At 36.4% G+C, this 23,603-nt stretch overlaps 1 protein-coding gene across 1 annotated transcript in view; it reads right to left on the bottom strand.

Annotated features, from left to right (window-relative positions):
* The window catches only part of LOC110171006 (protocadherin-15-like), a 290,940-nt gene that overhangs the window by 129,547 nt on the left and 137,790 nt on the right, over nucleotides 1-23,603 (bottom strand). The window contains exons 13-18 of the mRNA XM_055150550.1: nucleotides 22,469-22,603; nucleotides 18,604-18,753; nucleotides 17,294-17,385; nucleotides 16,047-16,148; nucleotides 5,952-6,084; nucleotides 4,285-4,364 (exon numbers count right to left, since the gene is read on the bottom strand). Coding sequence (XP_055006525.1) covers nucleotides 4,285-4,364; nucleotides 5,952-6,084; nucleotides 16,047-16,148; nucleotides 17,294-17,385; nucleotides 18,604-18,753; nucleotides 22,469-22,603 — 692 coding nt within the window. The remainder of the gene's footprint in view (nucleotides 1-4,284; nucleotides 4,365-5,951; nucleotides 6,085-16,046; nucleotides 16,149-17,293; nucleotides 17,386-18,603; nucleotides 18,754-22,468; nucleotides 22,604-23,603) is intronic.

Raw genomic sequence — 23,603 nt, 5'->3', positions numbered from 1 at the left:
TACTGAATTTAAGGTAAAACGTAGCTGTGAACTAGAAAATTATTGCTTCATGACATCACAAGGTGGAACAGAGCATTTTAAGCTTTGAAGATGTAGACAGACTAATAATGCAGGATTACTCAAAAAATGTGTGAATGAAACAACAACAGCTCCAGAAACAGTATGTTTTTGATGAGGTAACAGCTTTCTAACATGTCTTAAGGCTCACAAGAATCAATTTTGCGTAATACAGGACTTACTTTAAACTTTAAGATAAATTAGTACAATTCATTAGAAAATAAAAGTTACTCAAGAATATGTACTTGAGCAAATACAAATACAAAATCTGGACTATTTTATATGGAGAATAATAATGACAACATGACAGGCCTGTAAGGGTATTTTAAGAAGACAAAAGTAGCATTTCCATTTGCACAATTATCGTCATAATATTGTACATAGAGATTTGTCTATTTCCCCCCTTCCTTATTATGAAAACACAAAAGATATATCATACAATCTGATCCATGCATGTACTTTAGTTTTATTTGTGACCAAGAAGTAACAGGGGCACAATAGAAGCTGTTGGGCTGTGTGTATAAATATGAGCGAAACTGTGAGTGAACCACTAGAGAGAACATATGTGGAGGTTGATAACGCTGTATAAAGGCCACAGCACCCTCTTGTGTAGTTTATCTATCATAATGGGTAATTTAGTACCAAGCTAACGATCATATAGGGATTTACTTTGGGATGCGCTTGTCACAACAGCCCAAGGATAACAATATTTTAGGATACTACTTATTGTGTTACGCTCAAGTGTACACAAGCTGGATCTGTAGCTGACATAAATGCATAATCTAGTGTCAATGTGGTAGAGTAAGTAAGTAAAAGAGCATACTCTGACTTCATTGTTCTGTTATTAAAGGTCGTATACTATGGTAAATTGACTCATTTCATTCACATATGTTTGAGTAATCCTTTATATACAGCCTGTCTTTATCTCCAAAGCTCAAAATGCTCTGTTCCAGGTTTGTTTGTGATGAGGAAACAACATTATATCATAGGTCAGAAAATATAAGCCCTTTAAATGTTCAATAGTGCAGTTATATGACAAGAATTCTATTTGATTATGCAAACTAATCGTTTTTATGCCGTCTTTAATTTTGTCCCCTTTAACAGTCTATTCTCATTTGGTTTGAATTGAAGCAGTATTCCCAGTAGTAAATTTAAGAAGCTTATTATTAAAAGAGTGTAATTTAGCCTCAGTGCTATTATATGTAAAACCCCCAATCCAGAAATTCTAATAATATCCAGGATACATAAGCCTAACGTATTACTTTGTATTAGAGACACACATGATCTCACATTAAAGGTGCACTATGTCACTTTTTTTATGGTTAAGGGTTTGCCAGCCTCTTGTCTCCCTGGAGATGTTGTTGCTTTCCCAAAAATATTCCACAGTACGGTGTTAAAATTGTGCCTGGCAAATCCAGAATGATATCTCTGTATTTATACCGAGCCAAGTCTGACCGAACGTGATCGTGCAGTCAGATTTGTGCTTTTCAGTGACACATGTGAAGTAAAGGAACTGCCATATCATTTGCAGATAAAATCAATGTCATATCTCACCTCAGATTAACAGAGTAGTCACTCATTGATTCTGCAAAAATCGTAGATGTTTTACAGTCCCTTGTGATAGTTGTTTTTCCCTTTATTTTTCCAATATTTGCCAACATTGATCCGCCCCATGTGTCTTTGTGTTTGTGTGTCTCTGACTGGCTAATCCACCTGTCAATCACGCCCCATGTGAAAATGGGTGACCAGACTTACATCTTCATTAAGTACTGAAGAAGTGTGTATTCTGGATCCCAGGAAGATTAAAAATATCTATCACCATAGAAACTAGCATGTGACACCAGGGCAAATTACAGGTCAGATCTGTGGAGAGGCGATCCTGCTCATAGTAAGAATATCTGCTTTCAAGGTATTGTTTTATGTTTTTGAGATAAATGCAAGGTAAACTGTGGAACATTCTGGTGAAGCTGAAGCATCTCCATGGAGACGAGCATGTGATGCACCACTAGAAAAGTTGCATAGTGCACCTTTAATTCACTTGGGACTATTTTACACAACAACAGTAAAATGTACACATTTACTACTGCTAACTATTAGTGCTATTGAGTTGGAAGCTTATTGAACACTTATTTTTCAGTGTTCTTTTTTTTCTTCTTTTTAATTAAAGAACATTACTTTATTTATACACTTTATAGACAATACAGCTCTTAAGAGGCCTTTAAACAAAAATACAAAAATACACAAGTTTATTATTGCACAACACAATTAGCCACTGTAGAGCTCAAAAATCAAGATCATATTTGTGCCAAAGTTCTCCAACAGCTCAAAGCCAGTGTTCGCCCGATCACGCTGTTCTCACTGCAGGCTAGTTTTCCTCTCCTGCTTGACGCGCGTATGCTAGCTCCGCTCTACAAACGCCGCGCAGACTGACGCATGCCTGGGCGCCCCCCCACAGAACGGGTGAGGTGTTTGGAACGGGACAAATCTGGCACAAAAACAATGGCAAACAGAACCGTGCCAAGCCAAATGTGGAGCAGCGGTGGGGCAGAGCACACATGTGCAGAGAAGAGGGGGATTTGCTGTTTTAGGGGTGTAAGGAAATCAAATGTGCAGAGGTTTGGAAATGCTGAGGAAATGCTATAAAATATACTACAAGGCAAAAGTTTGGACACACCCTCTCATTCATTTTTTTTATTTTTTATTTGTACTACTTTCTACATTTTATATACATATGGAAGACATCAAATATATGAAGACACTATAGAAATACATACATAATTCAACTATTGAAAAAATAAATTGAAATTCTCCAAGTAGCTACCCTTTGCTTTGTCTTTACTGTTTCATTCCAAATGTTTTGCTTTGTGCTTCATATGTTCGATGTTCTCTGTATACATCTAAAATAGATAGCAGTTAAAAAAAAAAAAAAAATGAAAGGATGTGCCCAAACTTTTGACTTTTAGTGTATGTTTAAATAACATCCTCTCATCCAATGTTTGTTTTTCTTTATTTTTACTACTTTCTAATAATAAGTCTACTATTTTTTTCAACAAAATAAAGGGTTGCAGCTTTAAGGATTTGAATATAGTGTTTTATTATTATTATTTTTATCCTATATAACTTGCATCATATATTTGATGGCTTCTGTATGTATATAAAATGTAAGCAGCAGTAAAAATAAAGTTAACCTTAGTGACTTAGTGGCGTAACATTTATAGTCTAATCTAAAGTTTGGATACTTCACTAGAGCTACAATGAACCATTACTGTAGTAGTCAACTAGTGAGTGATTATTTATATTACACTGAGATGTGGAGAAAGTTTCATCGGTGGTCATCTGGACTCTGTTTTTGCGATCAAGACATTTCGGCTCCCATCCAGAAGCCATTTTTAATTGATGGCACTGGCCTCAAGTGCTTCAAGCCAGTGCCAGAGTCCAGATGACCACAGATGAAACTTTCTCCACATCTCAGTGTAATATAAATAATCACTCACTCCGGGACGAATGAAGAACTACACGGCCTCATTACATTAAGATTGTTTAGATAGATTTTGACGGCTTCTAGATAGAATATTTACAAAAAAAAGTGTTATCAATGAAAATTTGAAATATATATATATATTTTTTATTTTGCTTATGTTGCTTTAATAATGTGTCTATCTTTGTTATAAAACATCTTTTGGTATATGTTTTAGCTATTGTTTAGTCCAGTAATCAAGTTCGATTTTGATCAAAACATTATATTATACTATACATACTGTCCCAACCAAATAGACAAAAAGAAATTGTTCATCAAATAATGGATAATCCTGCCTATTACAGAGTTTTTAGCTTTCTATTTAACGAGATCCTATTGACAAAGAAAGATTTAGAAGTTTTCCTCTATTCTGTTATTTTTGTCTGGAATTACTTCTTACTGGATTCATTTATTACCTCTTGAGAGAAGATTCAAAAGAAAAAAAAAAGAAAAAATGATTTGACCAAATTTTCCAGCATTTTTTTTTCAGACATTTTGCTGATGGCTATACTAGTAAATACTTAATTAATGAGCAAAACAACAAATTACAGAAGAGTATTTGTATGTGGCCTGTAGCAGAGCCAAGCCTTGCATAGTCATTTAGTCTGTTTCTGCTCTCAGACTCCATTCTCACTTCAGTCTTCAATAAGTATGAGAAATGCGCATTCCCCTGCTCGCGGATGGTGCTTGTAATGTGTATAAATACTCACTTGTGCTGGAGTTGGAAATGCCCATGGGGATCTCCGCTGGTAATTTCATAAGCTATTGGATCTCGCTCACGATCGACAGCCTTCAAAAGAAAACAGAAAACGCACAAATCAGAATCTAAATGCTCCACCGATCCGCCAACATCAAGACCACCGGAATGTGAGGAATAATCTATGTATTATTAGCTCTTCGTTGTGGTGCCTGTTAGTTAAACTGGGATATTTAGAGAAACAGGTGAAAAGGAAAATGGGTACGCATATGGAATTTTGATTCTTATTAGATAAATGTATATGGGGCACTCTTGGTCTGTAGTGGTTAAAAAAAAGTTACCAAACAATATGCATCGAAACACGGCACACAATCTGCACATTATCAAGATGTTTTTCATGTTTGTAATCATATCCTAAAAACCCCAACAGTATAATCAGGGAGCATAGATGATAGTATACATATATATATATATATAGTTGATGCTATATTGATAAAAGCAATACTTATGTCTAGAATCAGTTGAAGTTTCCATTTCAATTGAATTCTAATCTTTGAGTAGAGATGCACTGATCTGATACTGGTCTCGGATATCGGTGCCGATCCTGAAAATAATTGCTGGATCAGACATTAGCCTCAAATATCAGTTCAGTCAATATCCCAGCTGGGCATGTAAACTGAGGTAAAAGACTACTCACTGATTGTATTCGATTTTGTATTTATACAGCGCTGCTCTGTAATTACTTGAGGGATAAATATCAGCTACATGACACATTTAGATCAGTTTTGTCTTTTTTTTAAAGAAAATACATAATATTTTCTGTCTCTATTCTGGTATCAGTTGATATTGGGTATATTTCAGACACTAAAAATCACATCAAAATCGGTATCGGAACTTAAGCTGTATCGGTGCATTCCTATGAATTCCAGTTTCCTGTTATTATTATTATTAACATTTTGAGGACTTTTTCAAATAAAAAATATAAAATATTATGTTTTATAATTGTTATTATGTTATATTATTGGTATTCGCTTCTTCAGCAGTCCCCACTTTGTATCATCCAAAACCCATGGATAGCTACAGCATCTCCCAAAGACAGGTGAGGCTTTTAGATAGAGTTTGATTTCGCAGCAGATGGTGCGGGGTAATGAACATACATGATATACATGCTGTAAGCACGCCGGATCGTAGCCGTGGGCAAACTCTACTTTGGTCCAGGTTTACTTTCACAAACACGCTCTCATTCATACATCAACATCAACACTGGAGGCAAGGTGAGTGAAGTGTCTTGCCCAAGGACACAAAAACAGTAGGCACTAGAGCCACTCCACTGCAGCACCTGGGACTTAGTTGGAAAGACTGAATGGTTTGGAAATGCTGTCTCCTAGTACAGATAGTCCTAATGTTGAAGCTGATCAGGTTATGGCTTAGTTGCAGAAGATCTATAATATTTCATATACAGATGGGAGCGGTTAAAATGAAAACTGTTGCAGATAGTTGCTGCTATATAGTGAGTTCTTGGCTCCAATCATTAAAAGAAATGATCAGGGTAAATATTTATGAAATGACCTTTTGAGTATTTTAATGAGAATACAATGTAATCAATATGGAAATTAGGCTCTCGCTTATCACATTGTAGAATCTGAAAATAAATAAACAAACAACACATTCACATTGTACCTGTAGATTAAGCAGAGTGGCTCCTGTCCTCATGGCCTCGCTGATCTCCAAGCTGTACTGCTGCCTTGGAAAGCGAGGCGGGCTTTGGTTGTTTGGTGGGAAAACTTCAATATAGACTGTAGTAATGGACGACCTAAGGAGAGAGAAAGAAAGAATAGATTAGAAAAACAGAGAGCGGAGGGGGCGGTGGGGAGGCTGAAACAGTCCATTATTGAAGTTAAGAATGGCTGGTCAGTGCTTGCCTCATGCCGAGTTTAACTAATCGATGGGAGTCAACAGTGCTGAGGACAGGCATTGCTCCAGAGACGCAGTTAAAACGTCCGTCTGCTGTGATTTGGCACTTAAAGGAAATAGAGGTACTTGTTGTGTTCTTAGGGGTATAATATCACAAACGATGTAGGAAGCTATGGAATGCCAAGTATGTATGAATATCGATAGGAAAAGTTTTTCATTTACGCGTTTTAGCTGTTGAAAAATGTCTATGTGACATTTTATATTACACGCATGATCAGGAGTATATATATTTTTAAAAGGCCTATATTGTGCCATTTTCTGATCTATGTTATAATTAGTGCTGTCATGCGATAAAAAAAATTGAAAGATTAATTAATTATGATCTGTAATTAATTAATCTAATTAATCTCTTTTTAATCTCACCTAAAAATTGCTGAGAAAAGCCTTCAATTTGAGGTATTTTCATTTTAATTCATTATTACATTATTGTGGCAGATCAAAAGACTGATATAGAACAAAAAAAAGTGACTTTATAAAGTCATTTATTGTTTAACAAACTTTAACAGATGCAGTCACTTACATTCCACAGTATCATCATTATTATTACTATTACTAATCTGCAGTGTTGGGAAGGTTACTTTTAAAATGTATTCCCCTACAGATTACAGATTACATATCCCAAAATGTAGTTTGTAACTTAATCCATTTAATTACTTAAAGTGAGTAATGTAATTTGAATACTTTGGATTACTTGATATTGTCATGCTTTTTAAAACTACATGAATGTAGCAACCGCATCCTGCAAATGTTGTTCTTGTTTGTTCTCTTCAAATTGGCTGTTGAGCCCAAGTCTCCATGAATAAGAAACTGTTTGCTGTAAAGTAGCAAAGACCAGGAAATCTGAACATAATAACTTTTGTCTACTTAAAGACAATAAAAAGTCCAGTCTTTCCTTAACCATATTAAAAATATTATTGATAGAGAAATGCTTCATATATGAGATCACTGGTTTTAGTCTTGGTTTTAGTCCTGGTTTAGACCTGCTTTAGTCCTACTTTAGTCCTAGTTTAGACCCGGAATGGGTTAGTCCTGGTTTTAGTCCTGGTGTTAGTTCTGGTTTAGTCCTGGTTTAGTCCTGGTTTTAGTTCTGGTTTTAGTTCTGGTTTAGTCCTGATTTAGTCCTGGTTTAGACCTGATTTAGTCCTGGTTTAGTCCTGGTTTAGTCCTGGTTTAGACCTGGTTTAGTCCTGGTTTAGACCTGGTTTAGTCCTGGTTTAGTCCTGGACTGGGTTAGTCCCGGTTTTAGTCTTGGTGTTAGTTCTGGTTTAGAGGCACACAGGAGGAAGCGCGGTTTATGCAGCGTACGCGAGAAAACGTACGCGGCGCACAGGAGGACAGCGGTGTCCGCGCAGTAACTACGGAAGGAAACGTGGTCCGCGCGTTCTCAGGTTAATGATGATGATGAATGTGTGTGTTTGTGTGTGTTTGTGTGTGTTTGTTTGTGTGTTGTGTGTGTTTGTGTGTGTTTGTGTGTGTGTTGTTGTGTGTTTGTTTGTGTGTTTGTGTGCGTGTCCCCTCATGTGGCAGGTCACTATAGGACAGTAGTGCAGACATCATGAGCCTATGCAGGTTGTTTTCACCAGTGACATTTAAGTTGTAGGCGGTTTTATATTTGTTATTTTCTTTTATATTTCACGTCGGGAGAATAATTTCCAAGACACAAATGTGTTTTTACCTGTGTGCACTGTTGCCTCTGTTCTACTGGCTCTTCGACCTCGTCCATTGTGTGACTGACGTCGCCAACGTTAACATGACGTTTACATCGCTCTTACTGCGCGCGTTTTGTGTGGGTTTCCGGCAATGAGTGGAATTACCGAAATAAAAAAAATTTATAAATGTGTTTTTTTTTTTGTGTGTGTGTGTTGTTGTCTCAACAACACATAAAAACAGATTTTATAATAAAGCAACTCGCATACAGAAACAGTAAAGTTAGAGATTAAAAATGAGATTAACGCGATTAAAAAACATAATGCGCTAAATATGACTGTAATTAATTAATCGCAATTAATGCGATAATTTGACACCCCTAGTTATAATATTGTTTCCTCATCAAAACCATATCTGCTTCAATCACACAAGTGTAACACACAAATCTTGCATATTTAGGCTGTGTTCTTCTCTCAAACAGAAAACACTCTGTTCCACCTTGTGATGCTATGTGGTAATACAGGAAGTGTTTTTAAACTCCATAAACACCTTAACTTGATTAATTTGTGTAAGTTCAGCCCTGGATTTTATAATCTTTACTGAACTAAAGGTAAAAGGTTGGCTGTTAATTCGGGATGTAACGATATCCAAATCTCTAGGTACAATATTTTCACTATGTACATCTCACGGTACAATATTTAGTGCAATATTTTCTGGAGGCTAACAAAACTGTGAATATGCTACTTTTTCCTCTTAAAATGCCTTGACAAGACGTAATTCAAAGAACTAAGATTTAAAAGTGCTTAGAATGGTTATTTCTTCATGTAATTTGCACCAAAATGGAACAAAGGATCATGGTCGATGTAGTTCCCTCTGTTTTTTAGCTATTGCTGCACCATAACAATGAATAGGGCTGGGCGATATGGATCAAAAAATATATCTCGATATATTTTGCTATATCTCGATATACGATATATATCTCGATATATGTTCAAGAAAAAATAACCCCCTAAAACTGAAAACTGCAAAAACAAATATGCCAATTTTTTTTTTTTTTATTGAAGTGTAAGAGGTCGGCAGTTCATATAGAAACATTTAAGATTACAAAAACCCTAATTACATAAATAATAATTAAACTGTAAAATAAAAGAAATAATACATATTTCCTTCTTTTCATTCATAAAATAAAACAACTCAAGACAAGCTCATCTTTGCATTAACTCTGTAAACCATACCATAACCAGAACCATGAGCTCCTGTAGCAGAGGAAGCTCAGGATGTTTCTTATTTTAACAGATCCATGTTCTTATCCAGCAGTAAGGAGCTCTGAGGTTTCCTACAATCCACTGCAGATCAAACCCAACGTTTCCAAACACTATTGTACAAGTGACACTGCAGTAGATTATTAATTAAAATCTTCTGCATAAATAAACTTTACATAACTAAACTTTACAATATATAAAGCATAACGACTCTAGAGAAACATCAGCCCGTTTGAGATAATAATGTGTTTAATGCAGTTCTGCGCACATGTGTTTACATTTTACAGAAACGAAACTTAAGCGCATGGGTCATTTGCATAAACAGCGCACTTCTCCTGCAGCTCAGCTCGTTCAGCTTCTTTCGGGCTGAAGGACGCGACTCAGTGGAATGTGAGGATGTGCTGCTGATGGTTTTATCTGTAAATGGTGGTAAAAGGTTCATGGTGCTTGAAGCTTTTCACTGGCACCAACTTTCGGCGTTCACGGCGATAGTGAGGAGTGAAGGAGACACGAGCGAACAAAATCAGGGAGGCGGAGGCGACGAGAGAGAAGGTAAACAAGCGAAGAGTCGAAATCAAAATTGAATATAAGCATTATATCGATATATACGATATGTCAGAATTCATATCGAGTTTAAAAACTATCTCGATATATTTAAAATATCGAGATAACGCCCACCCCTAACAATGAATTTAAGCAAATAAACTTGTGATTCAATTTATTGTGATGGCCCACGATATTATTGAGAGACCGATGATACGATATCACGATATTTTGGTTATTGCTACTGTTAACTTGAAAACTACAATTACATGACATCATTATGTGGAACAGAGCATTTTGAGCTTTGTAAATGTAGACACTAAAAATTAAGGGTTACTGAAACGTGTGAATAAAAAAAAACACAACTAGGTAAGGTATGTTTTTGATGGGGTAACAACATTATGACATGGCTAAAACCTCACAAGAGTAAATTTTGCATAATATACGGCCTTTAAAGTAGAGTATGCAATCATATGTACAATAGATAACAGATCCCAGAAGTAAGTAGTCTTAATTACTCTGTCAGGCAAAGCGATGCGATCTCCGCGGTAACCAGTTTGTTGATCTTTTAATCAAGATGACACTAATTCAGAAACAGCATCACATTAATGACCCACGTTTGTCAGAGTGCTTCATTTGCAATGCTGCCAGCTCTTGTTCTTCTGCAGATATCTATTTTATCACTCGCCAGGTTTGAAAAAATACACGTTTAGAGCCCTGGGCAAATTGACTGAAGAACTAATGAAAAGTAAACTGACATCTGCCATATAAATTATTTTTGAATGGCTTCATCTAGTAACTGAGATCGCAGACAAATCTCCAGGCTAGCAATAATGATACAAAATATATTCTACAGTGACAGGGAACAATGCAAAAAAGAGCTCTTTTTCTCCGAGTTGAGCGGTGTGTGCTTACAATGAAATGGTGGTAATTTGTGGCTGGATGTTGCAGCTCTGGTTTACACTTTCTCTTCATGATTAGATTACAGCCTTATTGCCTTGGCGTGGATTAGGAAAATGAGCTTTTGATAATAAGAGGACGATTAACTGGATAATATCACAATAGATATTCTTCACAGGCCAAAACCAAAAATGTTCAGTTTTAGCTCTCCCTTATCCAAAAAACTAAACTAATGACATTTCTTTTTTGCTTTTTAAAATTTTGATCATAGCCATCCACTGTGACAAATCTTAGCCCAAAACAGTATTAAAATTAAAATTTTAATTATTCTTGGGATGTGGAACACCATGTTTGCACCTATAACAGGTTAGACTACTCATTTGAATAAAACACATAAAAGTTCTTTATATTTAAAATTTTACAAAAAAGTTTTACAATTTCATTTGACGTTTGGCAATTTTTCCAGGTTTAAATTTTTACTTCCCGGTTGGAAATCATGACTTCCCACTAGATCACTTAGGTCAAAAGTCCTCAACTGTATTATGATTTTACACACAAAAAAATAAGAAAAACACCTTTATTTATTGAAAACATTTTAACATTAACATTTTAAGTATCAGAAAAAAAATTCTTTCTTGTGTGTAATTTGTGCCAAACGTTTAGAATTCTTCCTTTCTAAAACAGAACTTTGCACCTTTTAATTCTTTTTCAAAATTTTTTTTTCTTCACAAATTGCTTCTTGATTGTTGTAAAACTATAATTTATATTCAAAACAGGTATTATCCCAACAAATTAAGTCAAAACGCATTTAAGCTAAATAGGAAAGAAAGCATTTGGTGTTCATCTGGAATATAATACAAGTCAATATGCAAATGAATGCAGCTGACTTTGTAGCAGGAATTCAATAGCACAGTATCAAGTATTCAAGCTCAACATAGTACATGACAATACCCAAACTACATTCACCTTCGTATAAAACCTGACCATGTTATAGGCCAATGACAGTGCACCCTCTTCTCATTTGTCCCAGTCTTTTGTCTATGGTTTCACGCCAAAACACGTAGTGACCATTCATAAAAACCCACAGCTGCCTGAGATCGATAGCACACAAACAAGCATTAAAGAGGTGCTGTGCCTTTTTCAATAGGCCATGTCTAATTAAGTCTAGGCTATAAGAGCTGTGCTAATCAATTAAGAAGGAAGTTTTTACTAACTTGAGGAAAGTAACAGAATAAAAAAGAAGTAAAAGGAGATAAGTTGTAAGTGTTATAAATGACCACCTGACCTAGTTAAATAAGACTGGGATTTAGCATAGTTTCACATTATTTTAAGCCCGAAACTGTTTAAAATAGTAATTGCAGCACAGTGGTATAATTGTCAGTGTTATTGCCAATCAATAATAAGATTATAGGTTTGAGCCCTGGAGTTTTCTTATCTGCTGAATTTATATTTTGAAGATGGGATTCTCTTGTAGGTTAAGCACGGGCGAATAAAACAAAAACACAATTCTAGGTACGTTTATGATGAGGAAAAATCTTTATAACATAGACCAAAAAAGCTGCTTAAATAGTTATTTTTTGCTGATTTTATATTTAGGTGTGATTCTCTTGACTGTTGCACCCATGACTTTTATTACTTTTAGCTCTTGCTTTCAACTTTATTAAATTAATTCATATCAAGGTTGAACTGCACATGGTTACACTGCTACTTCCCTCTAAAAAAAAAAAAAAAAAAATCACATAAAACATAAAGAGTGGGAAACAGTTAAATTGTCAGTCCCAGCCTAGATAATGAAGGAAGGTTGGAGTCTGGTTGGGCACACACCTTAACCCTATATAGCAAAGACATGATTACAAGAAAACAAAACAAAAAAAAAGCTGCTACTTGGGGCTTTAACATCATTGTCCCTGTCCTCACTACATATTTTGTATTCATCAGGTGATTCATCTTTGGCACGGCGCCTTTTCGTGGAGATGCCCTTGTTCCTCTCTCCTATTCTCCCCAACAGTGCGGATAGAGCCCCCGAGCATAAACTGTTTGCAGTATTTTCTATGTAGGCCATGCAAAAGCACTGCTAATCTGAAAGAAAACATGCCTCTCCAGGGCTCCTAGTGCACACACACATTCGGATATCTCCACAGCTACGATCAAAGTCCACGGGAAAGAAAAAAAAAAAAAAAAAAAAAAAGAAGAAAAAAACTGCTGCAATTGGCATGTTGTTGGAGCCCGCCAAGAAGGAGGTTTCTGGGGCCCTGACCGACAGCTTTAGCACACAGTGGGCTGCAGAGAAGGGGAGTGATTTGTGTTGGGTTATGTTTTGAGCCCATATAAACAGGGGGTCTGGGGAAATTTGGGTACAATCTGGAAGCCGATCACTGGAAGAGCGAGGATCTGCATTTGGTGTGTGTGGGAGGGGAGGGGGTGTAGCGATTTGGCAGTGACATGGTGGAGCGTGCTGGGAGGTGGGTCGAGTTAGAGTGAGGGGGAAGAGATAGGACTGGAGAGGCCGGTTTGATAGTTTGATAGTTTGAGTATATATATCACCATGGAACTCTTCTGCTCATCTCCATGGCGATGTTATTGCTGTCCCTAAAATGTTCCACATATAGACTGTATAAAGAAGTGGAGTAAGGGCCTCTTTACATGAGAGCGCTTACGGGTAAAAACAACAAAACATTTTATTGGAAGTGCCTTCCGTTTAGATGGTGACGGCATTTTTGGGGCTTAAAAACACAAAAATCTGAAACCACCCTCCAGAGTGGAAAAGTTGAATATGCTCCACTGTAGCATTTCCGTCTACACTGCCCAAGACGTAAAACTCTGGTCAGATCTGCTCAGGTCGCGTATGCATTTATGTCACATACATCACCACCGAGCCGCCTGCCATGCACACTTTTGCGTCACCATCTGCACGCAGATTTCCTCCCAAAAACGCTCGTCTAAACGCGGAATAAAAAGTGAAGATGCGACGCCACTTGTGTCTTCTGTTCGGACCGTCATTATATAAACGTAGCCTAAGTGAGTGTGACCTCTGTTCGTTTCCAGTCAAATGAAGCTCCTTGAGGGTAGCAGTCATAGGCACTAATTTGGAGGCAAGTTCCATATTTGGAATTTCAACAGCAAGTATCATATCAACCAAAGAGCCAATCCTGAGCAAAGCTGTTGAAGATAACCCCCCTTCCCGTCAGCACCCTGCTAAACAAGCTATGCAGGCGAGGATGCTGTTAGCAACGCTGTCAAACAAACTTGTAAATCAAACCTGTTGCTCATGCGAGCTGGAGTGACCTCGGGGAAAGCAGGCGCTTGATTTGTCGGCTTTTAATGTTCATATCATGATTTATGGACAAAATAGAGAAATCAAACAGCAGTATCAAACATTAATACGAAATTTAAAGACCAAATTGACGAGGCTCACAGTTACAGAGAGCGGTGACAGTTTTTCATTACAAAGTGAACTGAAGCTGGTGGGTTAAATATGTTCATTTACTACTACTACTACTACTACTACTACTACTACTACTACTACTACTACTACTACTACTACTACTACTACTACTACTACTACTACTACTACTACTAACAAAGCACATTTCCATTGAGACAAGCAGCTAATGCACCAGCAACAATATAAAAAAAATATGCTTTAAATCAAATATGTTTTTCCAACTCCAGACTTCAAAGCAACAAACCCATTTTTATAGACTCACAACATTTGTGAGATTGGCTGGCTATGACTAAACTATAATTGGCTTATTAATATATTTTTTCATAGTTAATTAATATCAACCATTGACTTTTTTATTACATTTTTTGCAAATAAGCTACTATTCTATCCTAATGTTTGCTGTTTTTCCTTATACATTATTATATTTGATTTTCCCTTTAGTCTCAATACAAAACCCACTCAAGTTCAACCAAAGCAGTCATTTGTTGAGCGCTGCCAAACAGAAAGATGCCTTGTGCCTTTGGTCTCCATTGATCACTGCTCCCTCTGCTCTCCTTGTGGGCGAATTTGGAATGAGACTAGATGCAAAATCAAATCTCCATAGAAAACAAAGTCATATGAAACAATGTGAATTTTGCTGTTTAGGGGAAATGCTAAATTTAGATAACAGCAAAGAAATAGGCTTAAAGAAGACCTATTGTTCTTGTGTCTACTATAATGTATAACACCCGTGGCTCATTATGTTATAATTTGGACATTTTAAATGGCAATATTCATCTAAAATGACTTAATAAAAGAAACATGTCTCCTGTGCCCAAAGGGAGCTGATGTCGCCGTAAACGCCATCACAACAAAGCTTATGAACAGCTGCAGATCATGCTAACAAGCTGCATATTTTTCTTAATTTGTACCAAAAAGACTACGCCACGCTGACGAATCTTACCCGTATCACAGATTAAGAAAATTTTATTGGAAAACAACATAAGTACAGAGCAGTGGGCGTACACTGGAGGCAGTGAAAAAAGGAGTTTCAAAATGGCATCTTGAAAATAACTAATTAAAAATTGCATGAATGCATGAATCACTCCAAATACAGCATCAAGTGAGTAAATGGCGATTGGAAACATCTATAGCACGGCTAAAGCTCTGAAAAGTCGATTTTGCAGAATAGCATAAGTGACTGATTACAAGAAACAGACCCTGGACAAGCTCTATTCCAGTATGGCGTGTAAAAATATAATGTATAATTTGTCATTTATTTGAGTTTGTGAATAGATGTGAAAAATAGCCTTTCTTTTGAGGCGCTTGTTTCATAGTACAGTATATAATTCTATTTCTCCAGATGAGGTAACACAGGGGAAGCATTCTTTTTATTTTTCATTCATCTTTTTCTACTTCACCTCCTGCATTTTTCAACTTCAAATGACTACTCTAGTTCATATTCCCTGCAAATTCTTCATCCAGACAATTTAAATCAGTGAAAAGATTTTAGAAATGAAAAAGCTCCACGTTAATGTTAATGGGCAGTACAGTGCCATAGACCTGTCACGATTTTTACTAGACATTATATTTTCTGAGGCTCAATATTTATCATGTGTACATTTTCTTTGCACTGGTAGTGTCTTTGCACACGATTTTGAGCTCAAGAGGGTTGAATAAGTAACATCTATGTCTAATTATAGATACTAACTAAGCACCAAAGAGTATCATTATTTTATGATGCACTTATTCATTTACTGCAGCTCACGTTTTTAATGACATACTTAGGTAGAAGTATAGACTAACTTGATAATAGCACAGAGATATTCTTCACAGACCAAGACCAAAAAATATCTATGTTTAACCTTAACCAAAAAGTAATGAAATTAAACTAATGCAATTTCCCATTAGACTGTGAAAATTTGGAATAAAGTAGATTCAGTATTATCATGTGTCATAATATTTTGTGGTATCAAAACTAAAGTGCAGTGAGGGACAGAACAGGACAATAGTTTTAAGTCTTACCGTCTTTGGGGTTCTGGTCCATTGTCCATGGCTTCCACTGTCAGAGCGTAGCTGCGGCCCACCGACAGCTCCACACCAGGCGCCACGGTGATGACCCCTGAACTAGAGTGCAATAAGGAACTTTAGATCAAACACAAGGCCCAAGGCATCACGATACAGACACTAACATACTGGATCTCAAACTTTTCACACTAAGCTTTCTGAGATCTAAACCAGGCCAAAATGTGAGATAAACATGGTCTAAAGAGAATAAATTGGGTTTAAAATGAGACTTAACCATGGATACAGTAGTGCTAAATAAAGATTAACCTAAAGAAGGACAAACATGGATAGATGGATTCATTTTAAACTGCAGAGGGCCCATGCACCCCTGGAGGCTGCCTGTGTACCACTACTAATGATAATAGTAGAAAATTAATACTGTTGTCATTGAAAATTATTTAACAATTTAATCCACCATCTGCACTGTTATTACCACTAATGTGTGTAATGAAGATGAATTAATTGCAACCATTACACTAATTATCCCATTGAATAAGAGGAATCATCTCCAAAAATGATAATTCCAAAGTACATAACAAAATACATAAAGATTTGGTATGTAGTGCATTGAATCTATCATGCCTTCACTTGTTGGGTACATATGGGTATAGATGTTCTATAGCCACAGGTGTTTTGCAGAGAAATGTGGCAGCTAAACTGTGCCAGTGGCCTAAGTGCACTTTCCAGATTCAGTCAGTGGCAAGAGTAACCAAAACATCTACTCAAATAAGAGCACTTTTACTGCAATAAACATAGCGCACAATAAGAGTAAAAGAAGCCTGCTACAAAAGTAATATGAAAGTACAATATCTTCAGTGTTGGGAAGTACATGTACCAAGAATATGTATATCAGAATACTAATTTTGGGTAACTCTATTCTGATACAGCTACTCTTTCATTTGGTAACTGCTTTTCTAAAAAAATAAATATAAATAAATAAATCTAAGGAATACGTTGCAGTACTTGATCTGACAATTGAGGCTTCAAAGTGTTCATAAGCAGTGAGAAAAAATAGTAAACATTCCTCTTATAGCGTGCGCATGTGTAATTTTTCCTTCTCCAATTAGTGACAAAAATGCATAACAAATGGCGAAACAAACATAAAGCTGTTTTTAAACCTATATTGCTTCGTTCCACTATAATTTAAAAGCAACTCTGTATGACTTTCTAAGTATTCAGAATACATTATGGGTGTATTCTTGTACCTGTTGTTGATGATAAACTGTCCATGGTCCCCAGCTAAGATCCGATATGTAATCAGACCATTGGGTCCTGCATCTGAGTCGATGGCTGAAAGCTGGAAGACAAAACAAAATCTGATTAATTAAAATTGGGAACATATTTTAAACCACTCGGATCATGCCATGGGCCAACTTTGGTGGAACTTAACTATGCTGTCCAAACCTCCCCAATATTCTGCTGTTGGCCATTCCCTTCCCAGAATCGTCCAGCACAATCTGTACTTCTGTTCTGGACTCTCATCTCTTGCATATTTAAGCACTCATATCACACAGCCACACTATTACATACACACTGCATTCATTCATTTACCAGTCAGTATCTCGTGTGGGTGTATTTACATTAAAGTTGTACCATGGAACTTTTCTGGTGGAGTGTCTGCCGCTTGCTTGTCTCTGTGCCTCTTGTTATTGGTTTGCCTAGATAAGTATGGCATTAAACTTTTCTATTTCATGGGGGCAAGCAGGTGATGCAAACAGGACTCCATTCATAGTAATAATTATGGAATTTCTGACCAATAAAAACATTTGTAATTGAATAATTGTCAAAGAGATATGTGTTTAATGCTATACTGTGGAACAGGGGTTGGGACTTGCAAGTCTTGGACTCGAGTCAGACTTGAGTCACAATTTTTAGGACTTGAGACTTAATAAAATAGACCAAGACTTAGGACTCTACTTGGACTTAAAAGGGCATTTAAAAAGGAAAAATGACCAGTTCTACAACTCTTATATAAATAATATAAATAAAAAATATATATATATATAAATACTTGTATATAAATATACCATGACTTTATAAAGTATAGTGTAGTTTAAAATTCATATAAACTGCAAAAATCTAAGTTTAATGACTTCGAAGCTCAAAGCAGATGACTTGGGATTTGACTCGGATTTGAGGTCAAAGACTTGAGACTTACTTAAGACTTGCAGAATAACGACTTGGTCCCACCTCTGCTGTGGAACTTTCGAGGGAAATCAATATCATCCCCATAGATAAAAGCAGAAAGTGACCCCCTCTACCAAAAAAGTTCCATAGTGCCTCTTTAAGCAATTTTACTGTTTACTCAAGTATGAATGTTAGATTTAGCTTTTACTTGACATAAGTCAGTTAAATCTTATTGAAAAGTAGGAAGAGGTTAAAAAAGGCGCAGAAGGTTTATTGTTGTAAACCTAAAAACAAAATACAAGAAGTACCAGATTCTGCAATAAAGTTTTGGCATTCTCTTCTGATTCTGCCCCAATCGCAAAGTACTTCTGTGTTTCTATATATTTACCTGGATCACAGTCTCTCCGGGCCTCATATCCGTAAACAGGTTCACATTATACGACACATTGCCGAAGGTTGGGGTGTTGTCGTTGGCATCCAGCACGGTTATTGTCACGGTAACGGGTACACTCTGCTGGACGCCGTCTGAAGCCAGGAGCTGCGGAGGGAAACGGAAAACAAATAGGAAGTTTATGTTTAGGCAACAAAAAGCGTCATAAACTCAGAGAAATAAATCCTGACTCCAGATGTTTTGATAGTGATCCTTGGAGGTATATTTGTACTGTTTATTTCTGTTTCTATTACTTCTAATAATTACTAATGTTTTAAAGACAGTATAGCATTTCAGCCTAGAGCTCATCATTGTGGTGTTAGCAAAATGTCTAAACAAAAACCACTATTTGATTGCAAAGATAACTGTAAAATGCTCCGTTTAATCTGACTCCTTAAGCTGTTTTTCTATCAGTACCAGCAGTTTGCAGTCATAAAGATAAATTACATATAGTAGCTTTTTATAGACAATATATGGAAGTGCCATGCCCACTCTAGAATTCTGGAGATTCACAAGTCCAATCGTAAGCATTATCTTGGTTTTCTTTGGTTATGTTAACTTAGTGGAGGGATTGCCACTTGCTTGGGTCCATGGAGATGTTGGAGACTGCTTTGCCTGGAATGCTCCACAGTATGGCATTAAACTTACCTGACTGAAAACAAGCAGGTACCAAAACCCTCACCAGGCTAAGTCACAGGTCAGATCTGTGAAGAGGTGACCATGGCCTGCACGCAGTAAGAATGCATGCTATTCAATGTTCAAGGTATTTTGAGCATTAATAACACCCCTAGTGAAATAAATGCTAGACAGCTATGTTTAATGCCACGCAGTGGAACATTTCAGGAGCAAAGTCTTGCTCTGAAGACAAGCACGTCAACAGGAAAGATTTACTGCGTCTCTTTAACCCAGGGGTCTCCAACCTTTTTCTTCCGGTGAGCTATCTTTACAAAACAAAAATGCCAGAGAGCTACTCATTTTAACAGCCACAAGAAACTGAGAAGATTATAAGAAAAAGGGCAAGCCTTTGGGTACAGTTAGATGCCCATAAAACATAAACCATTATCCATTTATCAGTGCTCAAATTTGGGCTTCAAAATTATACATTTACGATGGTAAAAGGCATGTAATCCAATTTTTTGTTATTCAGCACAATGGTATCATTTCTAAATAACTTGGTGAGCTACATGTAAAGGGTTGGAGAGCTACAGGTAGTTCCCAAGCTACAGTTTGGAGACCTCTGCTTTAACCCCTTAACACAGATGTTCACAAATATGCAACAAACCGTTTGGATCAAGATATAAGCCCCATTTCCGGTTAGTGCTTATGTAGTATCTTCCTAGGAACCTTTGGCAAGCACTTGTTTCTAGTTGTCGCAAATTTGCAACATACCCACATTTCTGGAAATTCCAGATCTAAAATGATCCAAATGATTCTAGTGAAAGTATATGGAGTTCAGAAACACAGTGGAGCCCTTCCTGTATGACCACATGAGATCACATGGTGGGAGTGTTTTTCATTTGAAAGAAGAACTCAGCCTAAATAAGCAGGGTTTGTGTCTTAAATATGTGAATGAAGCAAAACAAAACTCCAGGTATGTTTTGATGAGGAAACAACATTAGATCAAAAAATAGCGTAATATGGGCCCTTTAACACATGACTAATTTGTCTACTCAAACACTAATACACAGTACAGATTGGGTTAGAGATTATGTGATGTCCCATTTACATTCAGCATCTTGCTCATGTTAAATCCAAGCTTTTAATGTGATTTTTAATATGTTCTTAACGCCTGTTGACTTTTTCCCATAAATTTCACTAGAGCTTTTCATCGATTCCAACCAAAATCCTTTGCTGTCTGCTGATGCGGCCTTTCCACAAAGTCTATCTTGATAACGCGTTTGTTCAAATCAGAAATAACCTGCGCCGTGTAGAAAAGTGCTTATCACCAGCAGATTCTCGCCTGATAAAAAATCTGCCACACATCTCACAGGAAGCTAAAGGATTCCCTTAAATGAAAACCATCTCACGTGTATTATCACCTCTCTCACTTCTAGATTTTAATTTCTCCTGCCAAGCTTTCATCATGATTACCACCAACCTCTGCCTCTCAATCAATACACAATCTGCTTAAAAAAAAAAATCACAAGGGTATTCACATGAGATAGCATTTCAGCGTATGCTCACATTGCAATTTGCCATAACAAGAAAACGGTATGCGGTGCGGGAACTGTGTCCTATCAGAGGCCCTATTACAATGCAGAGTGAAGAGTGGAGAGCTAACAATCACTTGAAGAAAATACACAATATCCCTGAGAATGCGACAAGAGGAAATACTTGGCAAAAAGGAAACTGAAGTTATCATAAACATGACACAAGGAGCAGTGTCATATTTCACTATAACAAGCACCTACCTTGTATAGAGTAAACAAGGGATAATACACAACTATATACTGGAGAGGTTGCGATAAGACTTTCAATAGATGGAATTGACTACTTATTTAAGGAAAGGGAAATTGAAATGTTGGACCTGATTTTTACCATCTTAAAGGGCCCACATTGCTTTATTTCCTGTCTATGTAATAATGTTTCTCATGAAAGACATATCTGTAGTTTTGTTGTTTCATTGACACAGGTATAACACACAAACTCTGCATATTTAGGCTGCATTCTTTTCTCAAACAGAAAACAATTTGTTCCACCTTGTGATGTTATGTGCTAATACAGAAAGTGCTCCACTGTGTTTTTAAACTTAATGCACCTTTACCAGAATCATTTCAATCATTTCAGACCTGGAATTGCCAGTCTCTACAAAACTAAATATAAAAAGTAACTATTAAAATGTAGCTAAAATGTAAAAAGGAGCTATTAACTTCAAAGTACAGTTTCATGACATCACAAGGTGGAAAAGAGCATTTTGAGCTTTGGAGATATAAACAGACTATAATAATGAAGAATTCCTCACACATATGTGAATGAAATAAGGTATGTTTTTGACGAGGTAACACCATTATAACATGGATCAAAGCTCACAAGAATCAAATTTGTTTAAAATTATAAACAGAACTAGACTTAATATTAGCCAGTTTGACAATAAAATTGACAATAAAAATGCTTTGGGTACAGTCTTTTAAAAATAGGACATTTGTTCACTTTTCAGTATTGGATGCATGCAAATTTGGCTAAATCTCATATTGCACTGGAAATTACTTCATAGCTTCATAAAAAGTATTCATGAGGCTACGGAGTCAAATATTGAAATAAGATAATATTAATCTCTTGGATTTGTAAAGCACTTTTCAAGATACTGTTTAAATTGCATAATTCATTCACTCCACAATTAACTGATCTAAGTAAGCTTGCCAAATCTGAGCTATCAGTTCCTTGGACCACCAAGCAAACACACTCTCCCAGCATTTAAGGTGAGGTGTCCTGCTAAAGAACACAGTAACAGAATGCATTGCTTGGAGCTGGAATCAAACCACTGATCTTTAGGTTAATGGACAATTGCTCTGATTAATGAGCCATTGCCACGCAGTTATACCTATGTACTTTAAAAACAGTAAATCATAAACCAAAACAAAAGTACTGCAACTTTATTGCACCAGGTCAACGGCTACAATGAATAAAAGATATATACACCAAAATCCTTTTTCGTGGCATGATTTATGTATTTTTCTATACTATATTTAAGCTACTATTTACTTCAGCACAACCTTTTCATTTGAGGCACTTTTGCTGAGAAAAGTAGTTCCTGTAATTTTCCTCACACACAGTACATACAATGCTAGCACAAAGTGTAATAATATAGTAGATGCAAGAATACTGTGAATGTGTAGGTGTCCTGGGTCTCTCTGTCCAGGGGCTGCACCAGGATTAGATGACGTCTGATTCCAGCCGGAGTCACGGCGAAAATGCTCGAGTAAGTGTCCAGTGAGAAGTGCAGCTGAGGGTCCTTGGTCTGCACAGAAAAGGATTCACATCATTAATGTTTTACGGAACAAGAAAACATCATGGATTTTTATTTAAAGAGGAAATAGCTTATCAAATCAACTTTAATGAGCTTTTTATAATGGTGTTTCCTCATCTCAAGTTCACTCAAAGTTGTTTTTCGATTGATTAATGCAAGTTTAAGTTGTCCTTCATTCAAATGTCTGTTTTCATCTACCCCCTATCCCCACCTACTTCTCTCTACTTACTTAATTAGACTCTGAGTCATCAATGTTGGGTTAAAAATGTCTTGCAGCCATTATTCAACACTAATGACGTGTAAATCAAAATCTGCTACGAGCTACACTATAAAGAGGCAGGCCTATGACTTCTGTAGCCAGTGGCGCTGTTTCAATTAACAAGCAATATTAGATCAATACTGCAATTTACAATGAACAAATACAGCCTTCTTCTGTTGGAAAAACACAGAACATATGGTGACTGCTGTGTCTCCGTCACACTTAAGACCACTGCTATTTTGTTATAGTAGACACCAAAATATGATGTTTATTTGCCTCCACAAATGGTTTTAGTAAATTCCACTCCATTGTGCAGGATTTTGGAACAAGACAATATTCTAAAGAGCCCATATGTTCAACATGAGGTGGACAGCTAATAATTATTTGGAAAAATTGGCTACTTAACTGTCAAAAAGCAAATCTCTCGACGCATTCATTACTTTATTTCTCAAATTATCCACATGTAACCTAAATGAACATGGAGTGAAATAACTTCTTCACCAAATCCTGAAAAAGCATCTGCATTTTAAATCGCATAAGAATAACAGTTTTTGGCAGACCAACCTTCAAATTTGTGATATTATGGTGGCAATGCCCAGCAAAAAAATATTGAGTTCCAAATGAGAGGATTTTTTTGTTTTTGGGTAAATCTTAAAAAATTAAATGTGGCTTTCAGACAGAGCTACACTTTCCAATTTCCTCTATTTGAGATTTTAATTTAATGCAATGCCA

Source organism: Boleophthalmus pectinirostris, unplaced genomic scaffold (genome assembly GCF_026225935.1).
Source record: "Boleophthalmus pectinirostris isolate CB_2022bp ecotype Guang Dong unplaced genomic scaffold, ASM2622593v1 HiC_scaffold_14, whole genome shotgun sequence".
Taxonomy (NCBI): domain Eukaryota; kingdom Metazoa; phylum Chordata; class Actinopteri; order Gobiiformes; family Gobiidae; genus Boleophthalmus; species Boleophthalmus pectinirostris.
The sequence above is the reverse complement of the archived record's forward strand: the minus strand, read 5'-3'. Positions and strand labels throughout refer to the sequence as shown.